Source organism: Myotis lucifugus, unplaced genomic scaffold, assembly GCF_000147115.1.
Source record: "Myotis lucifugus unplaced genomic scaffold, Myoluc2.0 scaffold_1325, whole genome shotgun sequence".
Classification (NCBI taxonomy): domain Eukaryota; kingdom Metazoa; phylum Chordata; class Mammalia; order Chiroptera; family Vespertilionidae; genus Myotis; species Myotis lucifugus.
In genome coordinates this window covers 51,979-67,989 of record NW_005872373.1, presented here as the reverse complement: position 1 = coordinate 67,989, position 16,011 = coordinate 51,979, and the positions used below count along the sequence as shown (strand labels likewise).

The 16,011-nt window shown below is 42.0% G+C and overlaps 1 protein-coding gene across 1 annotated transcript in view; it reads left to right on the top strand.

Annotated features, from left to right (window-relative positions):
* Positions 1–75: 75 nt before the first annotated feature.
* The window catches only part of LOC102432831 (poly [ADP-ribose] polymerase 14-like), a 54,912-nt gene continuing 38,976 nt past the window's right edge, over positions 76–16,011 (top strand). The window contains exons 1-5 of the mRNA XM_006107659.3: positions 76–318; positions 5,537–5,670; positions 6,411–6,444; positions 9,896–10,132; positions 12,640–12,876. Of these exons, the coding sequence (XP_006107721.1) occupies positions 132–318; positions 5,537–5,670; positions 6,411–6,444; positions 9,896–10,132; positions 12,640–12,876 (829 nt within the window). The 5' untranslated portion in view covers positions 76–131. The remainder of the gene's footprint in view (positions 319–5,536; positions 5,671–6,410; positions 6,445–9,895; positions 10,133–12,639; positions 12,877–16,011) is intronic.

Below are 16,011 nucleotides of genomic sequence, written 5' to 3'. Positions count from 1 at the left end.
TTGCTGTTTACAGCCAAAGGCAGTAACCTAAGAGCAGGGAGGAGTTTTTCCCTGAAACGAAAGTGAAAGAGGCAAAGTTAACTGCTTGAGCAGGAGTAGTACTAGCAGTTCCTCCCTGAGCAGGGCTGAGGATGGCTGCGCCCAGCTACTTCCCGCTACTGGTCGAGGGGTCCTGGGGTCCCGATCCCCCGAAGAGCTTGATCACCAAGTTGCAGTTGTACTTCCAGAGCCAGAAGAGATCGGGAGGCGGGGAGTGTGAGGTCCGACAGGAACCCGGCAGCCCGGCCCGCTTCCTAGTGCTCTTCCACCCGCTTGACGGTGAGGGGCGCCGGGTCGGGGGTGAGAGGAGACCATGGGGCTCTGCCTGTGGGGACGCTTGGACTGGGGCGCGCAGCAGGACCGGCTCCAGCAGCAGCAGTTGGCGGTGGGCGGGTTGCAGAATGGACCAGAAATGCGGGGGTCGCTGCGTTCCTCTGCCCCGCGCTTGTAGGAACTCAGCAGTGCTGCCTCTGCCCGGAGGTGGCCAGTGGGGGCACAACCGCGCCAGGGAGAACAGAAAGGCGGTGAGAGCCTGGGTACTCGCCTCATTTTACAAGGCTACATAGTGCGTTAATGTATTAATAGGGAGTGTGCTAATGGCAGAGTTGCATCTCTTGCGCTTTTTTTCTTCTGCCAATTGAGGCAGCAGTTCTAGAACTCCCAAGGTTTATGGGAACACGATTTTAAGGGAAGAGAAAGTTTCCAGGGATAAAAGTCCAACTATATGTTAGGGCGATAAATTTGGTTGAAAATAGGCACATTGGTTTCTGTTGGGAGAGACCATGAAAATCAGACCTTTGAAGAGATAACTGCAGTTATTCTGAGTGAGGACAAGTGAGTCCTTAACAATGAAAGTCAGTGAGGGGATGGTAGAGACATATTGTGTGCTGTTCTGGATTTGGTAACTGATCTCTGGGAATGGGCAGTGCATTTGAGAGGGAGGGAGGGAGAGCCCCTCTTCTTCTGCTAATATTTAGGGGAGGGGAGAGGAAGGAAAGGGGCTAAGCAATGGGAGGAGCCATGAGATTTCCCCATGTGTTGTGGAGCTTCCCAGTGGTTCTGGGGTCACCTGGGCAGGGGCAGAGGCCTGCTTAAAATCACATTGCCTGGGTGACATAGAGAGAGTTACTGGAGGGAGATGACAGCTTGCTCCTGATCACCACTGTCTTTGTTGGTCGTTCGCTGGTACCTGTCCCTGGGTTTCAGGCTGGTCCTCAGACTGGGTTGAAGGAGCTGGAAAGTTTTGAGCTTTTGAGTAAGAACTTGCCCCCTCACAGGCAGTGTAGCAGCCTAGTTCTCTCCCCCCGCTTGCTTTGGCTATTGAAGAAAAGAGGAGGTCCCGGCTGGTGGGTTTAGTGGTTAGAGCATTGGCCAGTGCACTGAAGGGTTGCAGGTTCAATCCCATGTGGATGTGTCTCTCTCACATGGAAGTTTCTCTCTCTCTCTTTCTCTCTCTCTCTCCCATCCACCTCCTTTCCACTCTCTAAAAATCAATGGAATAAATATCCTCTCGTGAGGATTAACAACAATAACAACAACAACCACAACAAACACACACAAAAAAGAAAGGGGGAGGACGAATATCAAACATCTGCTTGCTTAAGACAACCACCAGGTCCTTTAGGGGTAGCACGTGACCAGACACTCCCAGAGCACACACTTTTTCCATTGGACTCTCCCAGGAGAGGATGTGGACAACTCCTAATCCCGCTTTCCTTCCCTGGATTTGAGAAACATTTGGGCCAGAGGAGAGGCAAGGAGGCTTACAAGGCCATGAGAGCAATTGGAAAGCTTTAAGCAAGGATCCAGGAAGGAAAGATGAAACCCAGAGAGGAAAGGGGAACACAGAGGAGTGGGAAAGAAGTGAGGCGGGCAGGGGGCAGGAGATGGAAACCTGCTGGGCCCAGAGCTTTATGGAAACAGGTACACAGTTTTCCAAGGATTAATTTCACCAAGTAATGCACAGAATTGCAGCTATATGATATAAGGCATTTCCTCAAGGGATGTTACCACTTTGATTCCAACTGTTAGCATCACCAAGATTCTGGCCCTTAGCAACTCTTCTTTCTTCTTTAGCATCTCATTAACCCTCAGCAGGTTAAACAGACACAGCCCAGCTCTGTCCTAGAGACTCAGGAACCCTGAGTGTGGGTGGGTGAGGGCATCAGCACTTTGAACCAGCACCCTCGGTGACTCTGAGGCACTAAAGTTTGAGAATGCTGGCTGTTGATGTCCCTGGCTGAACAAAATGGGAGCCCATTATAGGAAATACACACAGCATAGAAATACAACCAGTGCAAAATATGATTCTGTGATGATATCATCATTCTGTTCTAGCCCTCAAATTAGAACCTATTTCAGTCTCTTGCCAGGTTCTTCCTTCACCTGTTCTAGCCCACGACCCCCTTCTCCCACCCCCAGGCTGCTCAATGGCCCCTTTGTGTTACCCTCAGCACAGATACCTCATAATCCCTGGAACTGATGACCTTTTATGGTCAAAGTTCTTGGGGAGTGGAAAGTCCCAGTCAGTTTCGGTTTCCTATCAGAAGCAGCTTTCTCAGCAGCAAGTTGCCAGGCAATTTGCTAACAATGAATGACCTTCCCTGGCAGTCCTAGGGCAGGAGATCTTGTCTTTACAGGGAGACCCATCCCCTCCACACCAGGAAATGGACTCAGCAGGTGCAGTCTTGTCGTGAAACATGCCTTTAGTCATATAATTCACATAATCAGGCTGAGCCCACCAGCATTTCTCTGTGGAAACGACTGTAGAGCATCCGGAACTATTGGGAAGCTGCATCTTACTTTTATATAGTTCATTGAATTTCTGAAAAGTTGAGTGTAAATTGACTTGGGAGATTTTTGGATGCGTACATTTATCATCGTCTTTGGTCATAATTTGGCTCCTGATTATTGTCATTCTCTTTGGGGTAAGGAAACCCATTAATAAAAGTAAGTGTGAATGGTTTGAGATTAGTGCAGAAGGGACATAGATCAGGGTGGCTGGACATCAGAGATTCAGCCTTATTCCTCCCAGATTCAGGTTTTCCTTGTTGGGGAGGACTTACTGATCTTGCTACCCTCTGTCCTCTTGAAGTAGTGATGCCCATGCATATTGCACACAGAACAGGATGGCACATTTATTTATTTTTAAATTCTTTTAAATAGATTTCAGAGAGGAAGGGAGAGAAAGATAGAAATATTAATGATGAAGGAGAATCATTGTTTGGCTGTCTCTTGCATGCCTCCTATGTGGGATAGAGACCGAAACCCAGTCATGTGCCCTGACCGGGAATCAAACTATGACCTCTTGGTTCATAGGTTGAAGCTCAACCACTAGGCACACCAGCTGAGCAAGGCTGACATTTTAATTTTATAATTTAATTTAATTGGTTTAATTTATTCTCACCCAAGGATATTTTCTTCCATTGATTGGAAGGGATAGGGGAAAAAGGAAGAGAGAGAAAAAGAAACATTGATGTGAGAGAGACACATCAATTGGTTTCCTTCTGCACTCGCCCTGATTGGGGCCAGGGGATGGAACCTGAAACCCAGGTACGTGCCTTTGACCAGGAATCAAACCCCTGGCCCTTCCAAGGGAGGGTCGACACTCTTACCATTGAGCAACACAGGCCAGGGCCAGGCTGGCACATTAAATGTGTGGCCCTAGCCAGGCCCGGATTCCATCTATTCCCGTCAAGGGCACATGCCCAGGTTGTGGGCTCCATCCCCATTAGGGAGCATGCAGGAGGCAATTGATCAATGATTCTCTCTCATCATTGATGTTTCTCTCTCTCTCTCTCTCTCTCTCTCTCTCTCCCTCTCCCTCTCCCTCTCCCTCTCCTCTCCCTCTCCCTCTCCCTCTCCCTCTCCCTCTCCCTCTCCTTCTCCTTCTCTCTCTTCCTCTCTGATATCAATAAAAAAATAAGTGTCTGGATCGGACTCTGCCAAAGTCTGGGGAATAATAAAAGGAAGGTATCACAGAGGTCCATGGACAACCTGACTTACAAAACTTAGCTTCCTCTCTGGCACCGGGTTCTTATCCAGCCCTTACGGAAGCTTGGGGCAGCCCCTTAGGAGTCTCTGTGAAGACATCTTTCCTCCCATCAAGAGTGAAATTTGAGTCTTATATTATTTCTGGGGGTCTGTTTCATTCTATTGGCATCCTATCCTTCCATGAATGGTTGAGGTGGGAAAGCTACTTAAGCCCCCTTTTTTGAAAGATTCCTACCTGTATCCTTCGCCTCATCACGCCAACCATATCAGAATGCAACATGGTAACCCAACATTCATGGCAGGGCTACAACAGTGAACAGTAGGGAACTCTCAAAGGTTCCCCTTCACCCCGACATTTTTGCACCATCTGACTATGTCGACCACATCTCCTCATCTAAACTCACTCCATATTCTCCACACTCTGAGATACACTAACTTTGCCTTTCTTTCTCTGCCTGCCTCTTATAATTATAACTTACATTTGCATACATCTTGTGTGTGTTAAAAAAGTCATTCACAGACCACTGGTTTGAATGAGAAAACAGATTTAAGAGACGTGAAGATAGTTTCTCAATGTCACTCATCTAGAGTTGGAATTCTGATCCAGGTTTTTTGAATGCTTATGTTCATTGTTCAGTTTTTTTCACTACAGCCCAGCGGCCTGATGTGCTATTTTCTTTTTAAATCTCTCCATCCATTTTTCCTTTTCCTTTTTCCAATCAGATGTGAGGCTTTTTTCTTCACAAGTTAAATAATTGATTGAGCCGAAACCGGTTTGGCTCAGTGGATAGAGCGTCGGCCTGCTAACTGAAAGGTCCCAGGTTCGATTCCGGTCAAGGGCATGTACCTGGGTTGCGGGCACATCCCCAGTAGGAGATGTGCAGGAGGCAGCTGATCGATGTGTCTCTCTCATCGATGTTTCTAACTCTCTATCTCTCTCTCCCTTCCTCTCTGTAAAAAATCAATAAAATATATTAAAAAAAATAATAATAATTGATTGAAAAACGTTTTAACTAAGCTCCTGGCCATTCTGCTCCTGGTTACCCGAGTTACCTTCCTAAAACATGGCTTTTATCATGCCATGTCCCAGCACACAATGTTCACGGGCTCACCGTGACGGATGCTGTAATTATTTCATTTACTGTACAATAAATATTGCTCCCTTTCTGAGTGCCCACTGAGCATCAGGTACTATACTAAATTCTTTATGTTTCTTCAATTTAATCCACGTAACACCCATATAATACAATCTTTAATTGCTTATTATAAAAGGAAGACTGAGGCTTTGGGAATACTTAGGTTAAAAAAATAAGTTTAAAGAGAGAATTCAAATCCATGTCTGCTTGCTAAACTTCTCCTTTTTTTTTTTTCCATGTAAGATCTCTCTTGGGCAAATGACTGAGTAGTTGATTGATGATGACAAAGGCTTTGAAATATGGAATAATGTTGTGAATAAAGATTGCTTGATGGTTCTCCTTCTTCTCCTTCTTTTTTGATATTTCAGTTCGGCAGAATGTTCTGAAGAGAGAGAACCATGAGTTAGCATTGCCAGGAAAAGGAACATTTAAGTTAACAGTCAAGTTGCCTCCAGACCCAAATGAAGTCCATGATGCCTCTAAGGAGAAAATTCCAGCAAAGGTAAGTAAAGGAGCAAGTAGCCAGGAAGTAGGGTGTTCTCCCAAGGTGTGTGGGATGGGAAGCACAATGAGGAACACCTAGTAGAACAAAAAATATAAATCAAACTGCAGTGAGAAGTGCAATTTACAGATGTGGTGGGACAGGTATGGAATAATGAAGGAGGAGGCACGCTTTGTTTTCTTTTAGACACTTTTGGAAAAGTCAAGATTTGGGGGTTATAATAAGGGTGGTTTGAGATACAAAATTTTGGGTTGCTCTTAACCTGGAACTTGCTGTATTAGTTTTACTTTTACATTGTTTTGAGGAGATAGCGATCCGTACTGCATGTACTAAATATTTCCTAAAATGGTATAGTAACAGTATATTTACCTTGTTGGATTGTTGGATTGTTGTGAGGGTTGGATGAGACAACCGGTGTAAAGCAAATGGTACAGTGTTCATGGGAAAGACTCAATAAATGTTAAATGGGCAAAAGATGCAGATCTTACCCCATGCCCCGGACACTTGGTAATCAATGAGGTTTCTATTATTTGTTACTGATTTTTCCAGTGATTTTTGTTCTGAGTAACTGGAGGTGCCACTACATAAGGGGGGTCATTCAAAAGCATTATTGCTGTATTTTTTCACTATTGTGTCTGCTGACCTTATATCTCCAGGCTGGTCTCAGGCACATTTTCTTAATGTAAAGAAATTTGCATTATTGGCAATTTATGAATGCTACTTTATTGTCTCAATTTCAGGAATCCAAGGCCAAAGAACATGCCAAAGAACCAGGTAAGGTCTCAATTGAGATGACTGGCCTTCACGAGGCAGTTTTGTTTTGATTAAAGATAGAACTTATAGACATACATCATCCTTATCTTCTTTACTTCACAAGGCAGGTCTTTCTCAACTTGGTGGTGCCTTGGGCTCATTCTCATTATACTCTCAGCCAGCTGTTCAGAGGGTGAACACTGGGGCAGCCACTCGAGCTCTATGGCCTCAGGTCAGAAGGATGAAAACAGCTCTCTCTGTGGGGACTGGGAGACACCTTGCAATTGAGCAGAGGGCTAAGAGGGCCTGGAGGAAGGTGATGAACTGACCTTTAGAGCCCACTTGTGCCGAAGCTGCCATCGAGAAGCAAGACGTATCAGTGGGTGCGGTGTGTGGCCAAGTCAGTTTCTGAGCACTGGGTGTGGGAAGTGCTGTCCTCAGGAGCCACTACAGGAAGGTGTGGGTCCTCTGTGGATGAAAACTTGAGTGCTGGGTGCAGGATGGGGTGCAACCCTCCAGAGCAGCAGCAGCTCCTCTTCTCCATCTGCTGTAAGATAGAGCCCGACACCTAGTGGCTGTTGTGGAGTCTGTTGCTTAACTAGTGTCTGGGTGTTAGCCTGTGGCCCCTGACATTTACTAAAGAAGCCAGTACTCTCTACCCCACTTTTCTGGGCTAAGCATGGTGTTATACAGGGGACGAAAAAGTGAAATGTGTTGAATGGCCGAGCAAGAGAGGTAAAGTGATGCATATCCAGATCTTAGGGAAAAGAAAATTCCAAAAAATGTGTAAATATTTTCTTCTAAAGTAGAAATTGTCTTGAGAACATGTTTAGATTTTTGCAACTTTCTCTTTTTGAAAATGGCACTAGGATGAGAGCTTGGGGTCATTGTCAGGGCCTTGGGTCCATTGTCAGAAATCTAGAAATTCATTGGAAAGGTAAGCAAAATGAGGATGGAGGGTGGTTACCTAGAAGGTTCCATATCTAATGGATGAGGAGAGCAGAGGACACAGAACCATGAAGGTACTAGGCATGCCTGAAACCCACAGCTTCAGGTTAAAGATTGACAGGCAGTGACAGAGCAGGGAAAGGCGCACACCAACATCAGGGGGTATGAGCACTAAGCCAGTATCTGGTTTTAGGTCAAGCTGAACTGGGATGGGCCTCAAATGTGGAAATCAGCAAGTGGAAGAACTAGGAGAAGAGAGACGAACAAGAGCAGAGAAATTCTGGTCACTTGTGGTCAGAAAATACCGTTTATTCTAAGTCTATATTTCAAGCCTGGACCCTCTTCTAAATCCCAGAGCTGTGTCTGACGTTTCTGTTGGAAAATATGTTAGCGCCAATGTGTCTGAAGCCACGTGTGTCATCTGCCTCCAAACCAGTGTCCTCTTCTGTCTTTTTTATTTCTCTTCAAGTGCCTAACCAGTTTGCCCTTCACCTACTAGAAATTTGTCTTTTCTTTAAGCTTTCACATATGTTGGTCTCATCCATTCCTTCCTCACCCCACGCCCCCATTATCACTTACAAATCCAGCATGGCAGGAATACCCTGCTTGGTCTCTCTGTACCTGATGTCCTTCTCCTTAAATCTGACCAGTCCTTTGTATTGCTGGATATCTGGTCATCTTTTTCAAGAAACCTTCCCTGGCTCACCTTACCACCAACTGTAAGATAAAATCCAGACCCCATTCTGGATGAAGCTGACTTTTCTGGCCTCATTTCTTACATCTCTGTACATGAGAGCTCCTTAAGCTTTTTTGGTCAGATCACCATTTCCTAAATAGTTTGGCACAACACGATACTCTGCCTGTATTCTGTTGCTCACAGTACTCTCTACCCCACTTTTCTCTACCTAAATCCGATAGACCCTTCAAAATTACTCAGATTCCTCCTCTTCTCTAAACCCTTTGCAAGCCAGCCAATCCCTTTATCTCTTTTTCTTGGAATCCTGACTTAATTGTTGGTGCTCTTTAAATGGCAATGCCTCTCTTGTGATGAAGCTTCTAATAGTGGGGTGATAAAACTGTATTGCTAGCAAGGCTCTTATCATTCACTCAGTCCAATACTCTCATTTTTAAATTAAGAGATGTGCCCAAGGTCACATGGCTAAAGAGTGGCAGAGTCAGGGGTTGAACTCATAAGTCCTCACCTTCAGCCCAGTAGTCATTCTGATTTATCATTCATGACTCATTGAATGCTAGTTTATGTTGCTATTGAATCCTCAAGCTATTTTTTATTTGGCATAAGAGTGTGTGTGTGTGTGTGTGTGTGTGTGTGTGTGTGTGTGTGTTTGTGTGTGTGCGTATTTATTGGGGTGATCTAACTGCTGTAACAAGTCCCCAGATCACAGTCCAGTGTAGTTGGCAGCTAGGGTGGTGGGTGGAGTCTAGACTGCTTTATGCAGTCATTTGGGAATCCAGGCCCCCTTGATACATGGCCTGCAAGGTCACTGCAAGAGAGAATGGAGATCCATATGAAGGAGACACGTATTGGTCATGCTTGGAAGTGGAATTCACCCCTTCTTCCCATATTCCATTACCCACATGAACTTTACTATAGTAACTTAATTGTAGGAAGTCTGGGCAATATTTCCCAGAAAGAAAACAAAGTGGGTTTGATAATCACATGACATTTTATTCTGCCATAATAAACATTTACAAATGTCAGTTTCTTTTCTTATTTTTCTTGAATACCTCCATTAGAAAATAAGTTCCTTATCCAATGTTTTTTGTATGTACCGTCTCCACATATCCAGTACCTTTAACATGCCAAGGGCTCCAACTGTATAGTTGTGTAAAGAATGTCTAAAGATACTATTATACCCATCATGGTTCACTGCACTGGATTAAGAATAGAGTAAGACTGACCTTATGCATATGTGTAACTCACTTATGGTCAACAATGGAGAGGAACAAGCTGGCTGGAGTGATTGCTATTCACTGAGTTTGATGTACACGTATAGCTCTCTAGTATAGGCCATTTTACCGTCTCTGTGTATCCCCTACTCATTCAGTGCAAGCATCTTTTTTTCTCTTCAGTGATGGGAAGTACTGCTTTTCAGAGCATAAAGTGTTAGATCATGCTCATGTTTGGCATCATCAGATATTCTTGCTTTCCTCCAGTGGTCCAAGCACTAAATCTCCAATTCAACAGACACTCATTGAGACTCAAGTATATACCATGTGCTAGCAATACCAGAATGCATAAACATGTTCCTTACCTTTGAGAAACTGAGTTCAATAATTATATTATGGTGCTGTGATAGAAGTATATGTTAGCAGAAAGAGGTGTAATAAAATTGAACATAATCATCACAATTCATTTAAGCTAAAAGCCCTCTAAGATCTGTTTTTATTTGAGTTAGCTAAGAGGTTGGGAAGGAAAAAGGGCAGTGTCTTATGATAATTTGCTTTGCTGAAATCATGGTAGATAAATATAACATCTTTACCTCTTTTGTATCCCTAAAATCAGATGCGTCAGAAGATACACAAATCTCTCTCAAAAAAAGATCAGAAAAAATGGAAGATATCCCAAAGCAATATGAAAATATTCCCTCTTTGGTTGCATTTGAAAATCTCAAAGCAAATGTGACTGACATAATGCTAACCTTGTTGGTGGAGAACATAAGTGGCCTGTCCAGTGATGATTTTGAAGTGGAAGTAATACGAGATTTTGATGTTGGCGTAGTTACCTTTCGAAAATACATAGGTAAGATGAACTGACCCTTCATGTTCAGTCTTCTTTGCACACACTTTTGAGATTTGGGACACCCAGCTAATAGAATGTCTCTGAAAGTTTGATTCTTGTTAGTAGCTGGTAAGAGAGGACGCCAAGTTAATATAGATCATTTTTTATTTGAAAGAGAAGCAATTTTGTTGTGAATCCAAATTATGGCATGTTTAATGAATTAAATTTATTGTATGAGTTTTGTGTGTATGTGTGTGTGTAAGAGAGAGAGAGGAGAGAGGAGAGAGAGAGAGAGAGAGAGAGAGAGAGAGAGAGAGAGAGAGAGAGAGAACACACCTAAATGAAAATCTAATGAAGTCCATGGATCTTAAAGTGATTCTGAGCACAGGGGTGAGTGTTTTCACGTGCTACCTCATTGAGAGAAGTAAATATGGATCTGTGTTACCAAATTGGACTTGAAGGTAATAATTATAATACTAGCAAACACTCAAATGCTGTTAGTGTAAGTCAGGTACTATGCTAAGATCTTTACATGTATTACTTAATTTGTTCCGTTCAATAAGCTTTTGAGATTATTATTATTTCCCATTTTAAACCTGAGGAGACAGAGGTGCAGAGATGCTAATAAATGAAGAACTGGATTTGAACCCTGGCAGCAGACCTCTATACAGCCTCTTCTGTTATCCCCTTTACCATATATCTTCTCAGTATTTTCAGGGTCATCCACATATGCATGGAGAGTAAGTGCATGTGATGCAGAAAATGAGTGCTCTTTGAGGTCTGTGGGAGGAGTCTGTGAGTTGGAAGAGCCATCTCCTGAAAAATGGGGACATTTTCCTATTCCAAGTCCTCACTGTTCCATAGCTGAGGCAGTGGAATGGTTAATTAAGAGCACAGGTCATGCCCTGGCCAGGTGGCTCCATTGGTTAGAATGTTATCCCATGCACCAAAAGGTTCTGCGTTTGATGCTGATGTTTTTCTCTCACATTGATGTTTCTCTCACTCTCTCCCTTCCTTTCTCACTCAAATCAACAAAAACATATCTTGGGTGAGGATAAAAAAGAAAGAGCAAGGCCATGAAGTAAAAATTCTAGCTTCAACATTTAAGTAATTATGTTAGTTTGGCCAAGTTACTATCCTCTGTGTGCTTTGCTTTCTTCACCTATAAAATTGGGATAAGAATACCTACCTTATTCAGTTTCTGTGAGAATTAAAGAAATAATGTGTGAAAAGCTCTTCACATCTTTCCTGGTAAGGATATGGTAAGGACTCAATAAGGGAGCTATTCTACTTTCAAGTTTATGATTATTCCTCAAAAGGAATAACTAGATGGATCTGCTTTTGTTTATTGAGCAAAAATTTTGAATGCCTACTCTGTGCACATGTCTAGGTGCTGTAGTAGTAATACGAGATTTTGATGTTGCCGAGAGGAATAATTCTTGGTCCCTGCTTCTGAGGAACTCCTATGGGGCGGGGTGGGAATCAATACACAAATGAACAGTGAAGGTCAAGAGGAGAAGTTGCCTCCCTTGGCTGTGAACAGCAGGCTGTGGGGAATGGGAGGAAAGGGAACCCAAACAAAGCAGTGTCGCTTTGCCCTCCCTCCATCCTTCTATGAAGCTTAGACTCCTGCAGTACCAGGCCATCAGGTCCCCAATATACTATGTTCAATGTCACTGCTGTTCCCTCTGCCTGAAATGCTTCCTCCCTTATCTATCTGGTAAACTCTTCATCCTTCAAAACTCAGATTGGTGACTACTTACTCTGGGAATCCTTGTCTGAGTGCCAATATTAGTCTTCTGGCCTCATTTGATACCACAATAGTCTTGTTTTCTTTCAAGACTTCCTCCCTCCTGGAAGGTGAATGTTCCAGAACTTGTATTCAACTCCCTCCCCAGCTCCTAGCACAGTACCTGACACAATATGGGCTCAGCGTCAATATTTATCTTTTTGAAAGAGATAATTTGGTTGAGTCCTGAAGGTGGGAAAGGACCAAGATAAAATATTGGAGGAGGGCATTTCAAGCACAGGAAACCATATAAACAAAGACAAAGGAGAATGGTTTTGAAAATAATGACGAGTTTCTATGGCAGTATGAAAATAAAATGAATGGCATGGAATAACCAGAGGTGATATTTAGAAATTAGTTTGGAGTCAAATTGCAAAGGACATATTTCACCTAGCTCAGGAGTGTGAACTCATGACTGCAGGTAATGGGGAGCCATTGAAAGACTTGAGAAAGGGATGAAGTGAGGAGATTTGAATAGTAGAGAGTACTCAGGTGGTTATATCAAGGAGGGCTGGAGCGGGCTGTGAGTTGAGGTAAGGACACAACTCTGTGGTAAGACATTCATAGATGCATCATTGTTCATAGACTGGGAACTTTGGGCAAGTAAATTTGTATTTAGGAATTAAAATCTTACACCTAAAAATTGAGTGCTTAGCTCCCTCTTCATCTCTATTAATTCAGACAGTTTTTTGTATAATATAAAGATATAATTTTCTGATTGATTAATTTTGGTTTGCAGATGCCATGAAATTTGTTGAAGATTGTGTCATGCACCATTCAGTGACACGACTTCAGCTTTCTCCAAGACTTCTGGAAGCAACAAAAACAATCAGGGTTGAAAACCTGCCGCCCGGTGTTGACTCCTATAATTTGAAATGTTTATTTGAAAATCCTCAAAATGGAGGGGGAAGAATTGTCAGTATTGAATGTTTTCCTGAAGAGAGTTCAGCTCTGATAGAATTTTTTGACAGAAAAGGTAATGTCTATTAGCCTGATTTTGTACACCTTACCTGGCATAATTTAAATGTTAAAAGATCTTATTATTATAGTTATCAGTTAAATTCTGATGTATTTTATTTTTATTCATATATTTCCTTGGTAATCCAGTTAGGAATTCTGTTCATCTGGGATATGATACTTAATGTGTCCAGTGATTCAAACATTAAAGAAGTAATGTCACTTTGTTGAAAGACATAAAGTTTTTCTTACAAGTCTCTACCTATGATAACTGAAAAATATATAATTCTTAGAATCCTGGAAATACTGTGTTAAAAAAGAGATTATCTGCTTTTTAACTGTACACTTGGCAAAAATTCTCAAGTTAATTTCAACAAGTTTAGATAAAGAAATACTCAGAAATGCATATGCTCCTAGAAAGTATCACTATGTTCCCTTTCACCTGTCAGGGTCATCATTCAGCAGTTAATAGGGGCGATTTCACATGATAAGTGGGTGCAGTGACCCAGTGAAAACCATGTCCAGCTGAACCTCAGGGAAGCACTCCTGAGGGTTTTGTAGACATAAATTGCCAGTTCTCTGAGACACTTGCAAAGCCAGCTTGGAGATTCCATTCATGTTCAGAGGTCAAGGAGGAGGAATTAGGGAACCTGATTTCCTAGGGAAAGAAGAAACAACGTGTTTGGGGTTAAATGGGGGAGCATGAGATAGGTTCATGTGATATGCCACCCACTTAAGATAAATTGCTTCATGGGGTGCTTGGAAGAACCTCCCTTCAGCTTTTATAAGTTGGTTAAGATGGGGTGAAGGTATGTTTTAGCTTAAAGTACAATGAAAGACCTAGTGTTCCTTGGGCAAAGGTAGAGCTACATAAAGCTGTCTACTCTAGAACTTAGCTCCCAACCAATGGTGGGAGTTGACAACTTTGGGGCTTTTGAACATCTTGAGGGCATGGGGCAGTGGGGTGTGACTTCAGAATGCCTAGTTACGTGGGTACCACTAATAATAGGAAGTATTTAATTCAGGCTTATTTTATTTTAAAAAATTTTTATTGTTGTGTTACATATAGTATTACATATGTCTCTTTTTTCCCCCATTGACCTCCCCCCACCTAGCCCACCCCCCAGCACATGCCGTCACCCTCCTAGTGTCTGTGTCTATTGGTTATGCTTATATGCATGCATACAAGTCCTTTGGTTGATTTCTTACCCCCTAACCCCCGCCTTCTCACTGAAGTTTGACCATCTGTTTGATGCTTCTCTGTCTCCATATCTATTTTTGTTCATCAGTTTATGTTTTTCATTATATGCCACACATTAGTGAGATCATGTGATATTTATCTTTCTCTGACTGGCTTATTTTGCTTGGCATAATGTTCTCCAGTTCCACCCATGCTGTTGCAAATGATAAGAATTCCTTTTTTTTTTTACAGCAGCATAGTATTCCATTGTGTAGATGTACCACAGTTTTCTAATCCACTAGGCTGCTGATGGGCACTTAGGCTATTTCTAAATCTTAGCTATTGTAAATTGTGCTGCTATGAACATAGGGGTGCATATATGCTTTTTGATTGGTGTTTCTGTTTTATTGGGATATATTCCCAGAAGTGGGATCACTGGGTCAAATGGCAGTTCCATTTTTAATTTTTTGAGGAAACGCCATACTGTTTGCCACAATGGCTGCACCAGTCTGCATTCCTACCACCAGTGCCCGAGGGTTCCTTTTGCTTGGTATCCTCACCAGCACTTGTCGTTTGTTGATTTGTTGATGATAGCCATTCTGAGAGGTGTGAGATGGTACCTCAGTGTTGTTTTGATTTGTACCTCTAGGATGCTTAGTGACTTTGAGCATGTTTTCATATGTCTCTCGGCTTTCTGAATGTCCTCTTTTGAAAGGTGTCTATTTAGGTCCTTTGCCCACTTTTTGATTGGATTGTTTATCTTCCTTTTGTTAAGTTGTATGAGTTCCCTATAAATTTTAAACCCTTATCAGAAATAACATTGGCAAATATGTTCTCCCATGCATTGGGCTTTTCTGTTGTTTTGTTGATGGTTTCTTTTGCTGTGCAGAAGCTTTATATTTTGATGTGGTCCCATTTGTTTATTTTCTCTTCATTTCCATTGCCTTAGGAGCTGTATTTGTAAAGATATTGCTATGACATATCTGCTATTGGTAAAGATGTTATTATTACATGTCGTCTATTTTGCTGCCTATGTCTTCTTCTAAGATTTTCATGGTTTTTCATCTTATGTTTAAGGCCTTTATACATTTTGAGTTTATTTTTGTGTAAGTTGGTGATCTAGTTTCATTGTTTTTTGCATGTATCTGTCCAATTTTTTCAACACCATTTATTGAAGAGACTGTCTTGACTCCATTGTATGCTCTTGCCTCTTTTGTCAAATATTAATTGAGCATAATGGCTGGTGTCGATTTCTGGGTTCTCTGTTCTTATCTGTTGGTCTATATGTCTGTTCTCGTGCCAGTACCAGGCAGTTTTGAGAACAGTGGCTTTGTAAGATAGCTTGATATCTGGTATTTTGATCCCTCCAACATTGTTTTTCTTTCTCAAGATTGGTGTAGCTATTTGGGGTCTTTTTTAAATTCCAGATGAATTTTTGGAGAGTTTGTTCTAAATCTTTGAAGTATAAGATTGTTATTTTAATGGGGATTGCATTGAATCTATAGATTGCTTTGGGTAGTATGGACACTATAATGATGCTGATTCTACCAGTTCATGAACACGGTATATTCTTCCATTTGTTTATATCTTCCTCTATCTCTTTTTTCAGTGTCCTGTGATTTCCTGAATAGATGGCCTTTACCTTCTTGGTTAAATTTATTCCCAGGTATCTTAATTTTTGTTGCAATGATAAATGGGATTTTTTTTTAGTTTCTCTTTCTGTGAATTCATTATTGGTGTATAAAAAAGCCATAGATTTCTGGGCATTAATGTTGTATCCTGCTACATTGCTGAATTTATTTATTATGTCTAGTAGTTTTTTGATAGAGTCTTTAGGGTTTTCAATGTACAATATCATGTCATCTGTGAATAATGACAATTTTACTTCTCCTTTTCCAATTTGGATGCCTTTTATTTCTTTTTCTTGTCTGATCACTATGGCTAGCACTTCCAGTACTAAGTCAAACAAGAGTG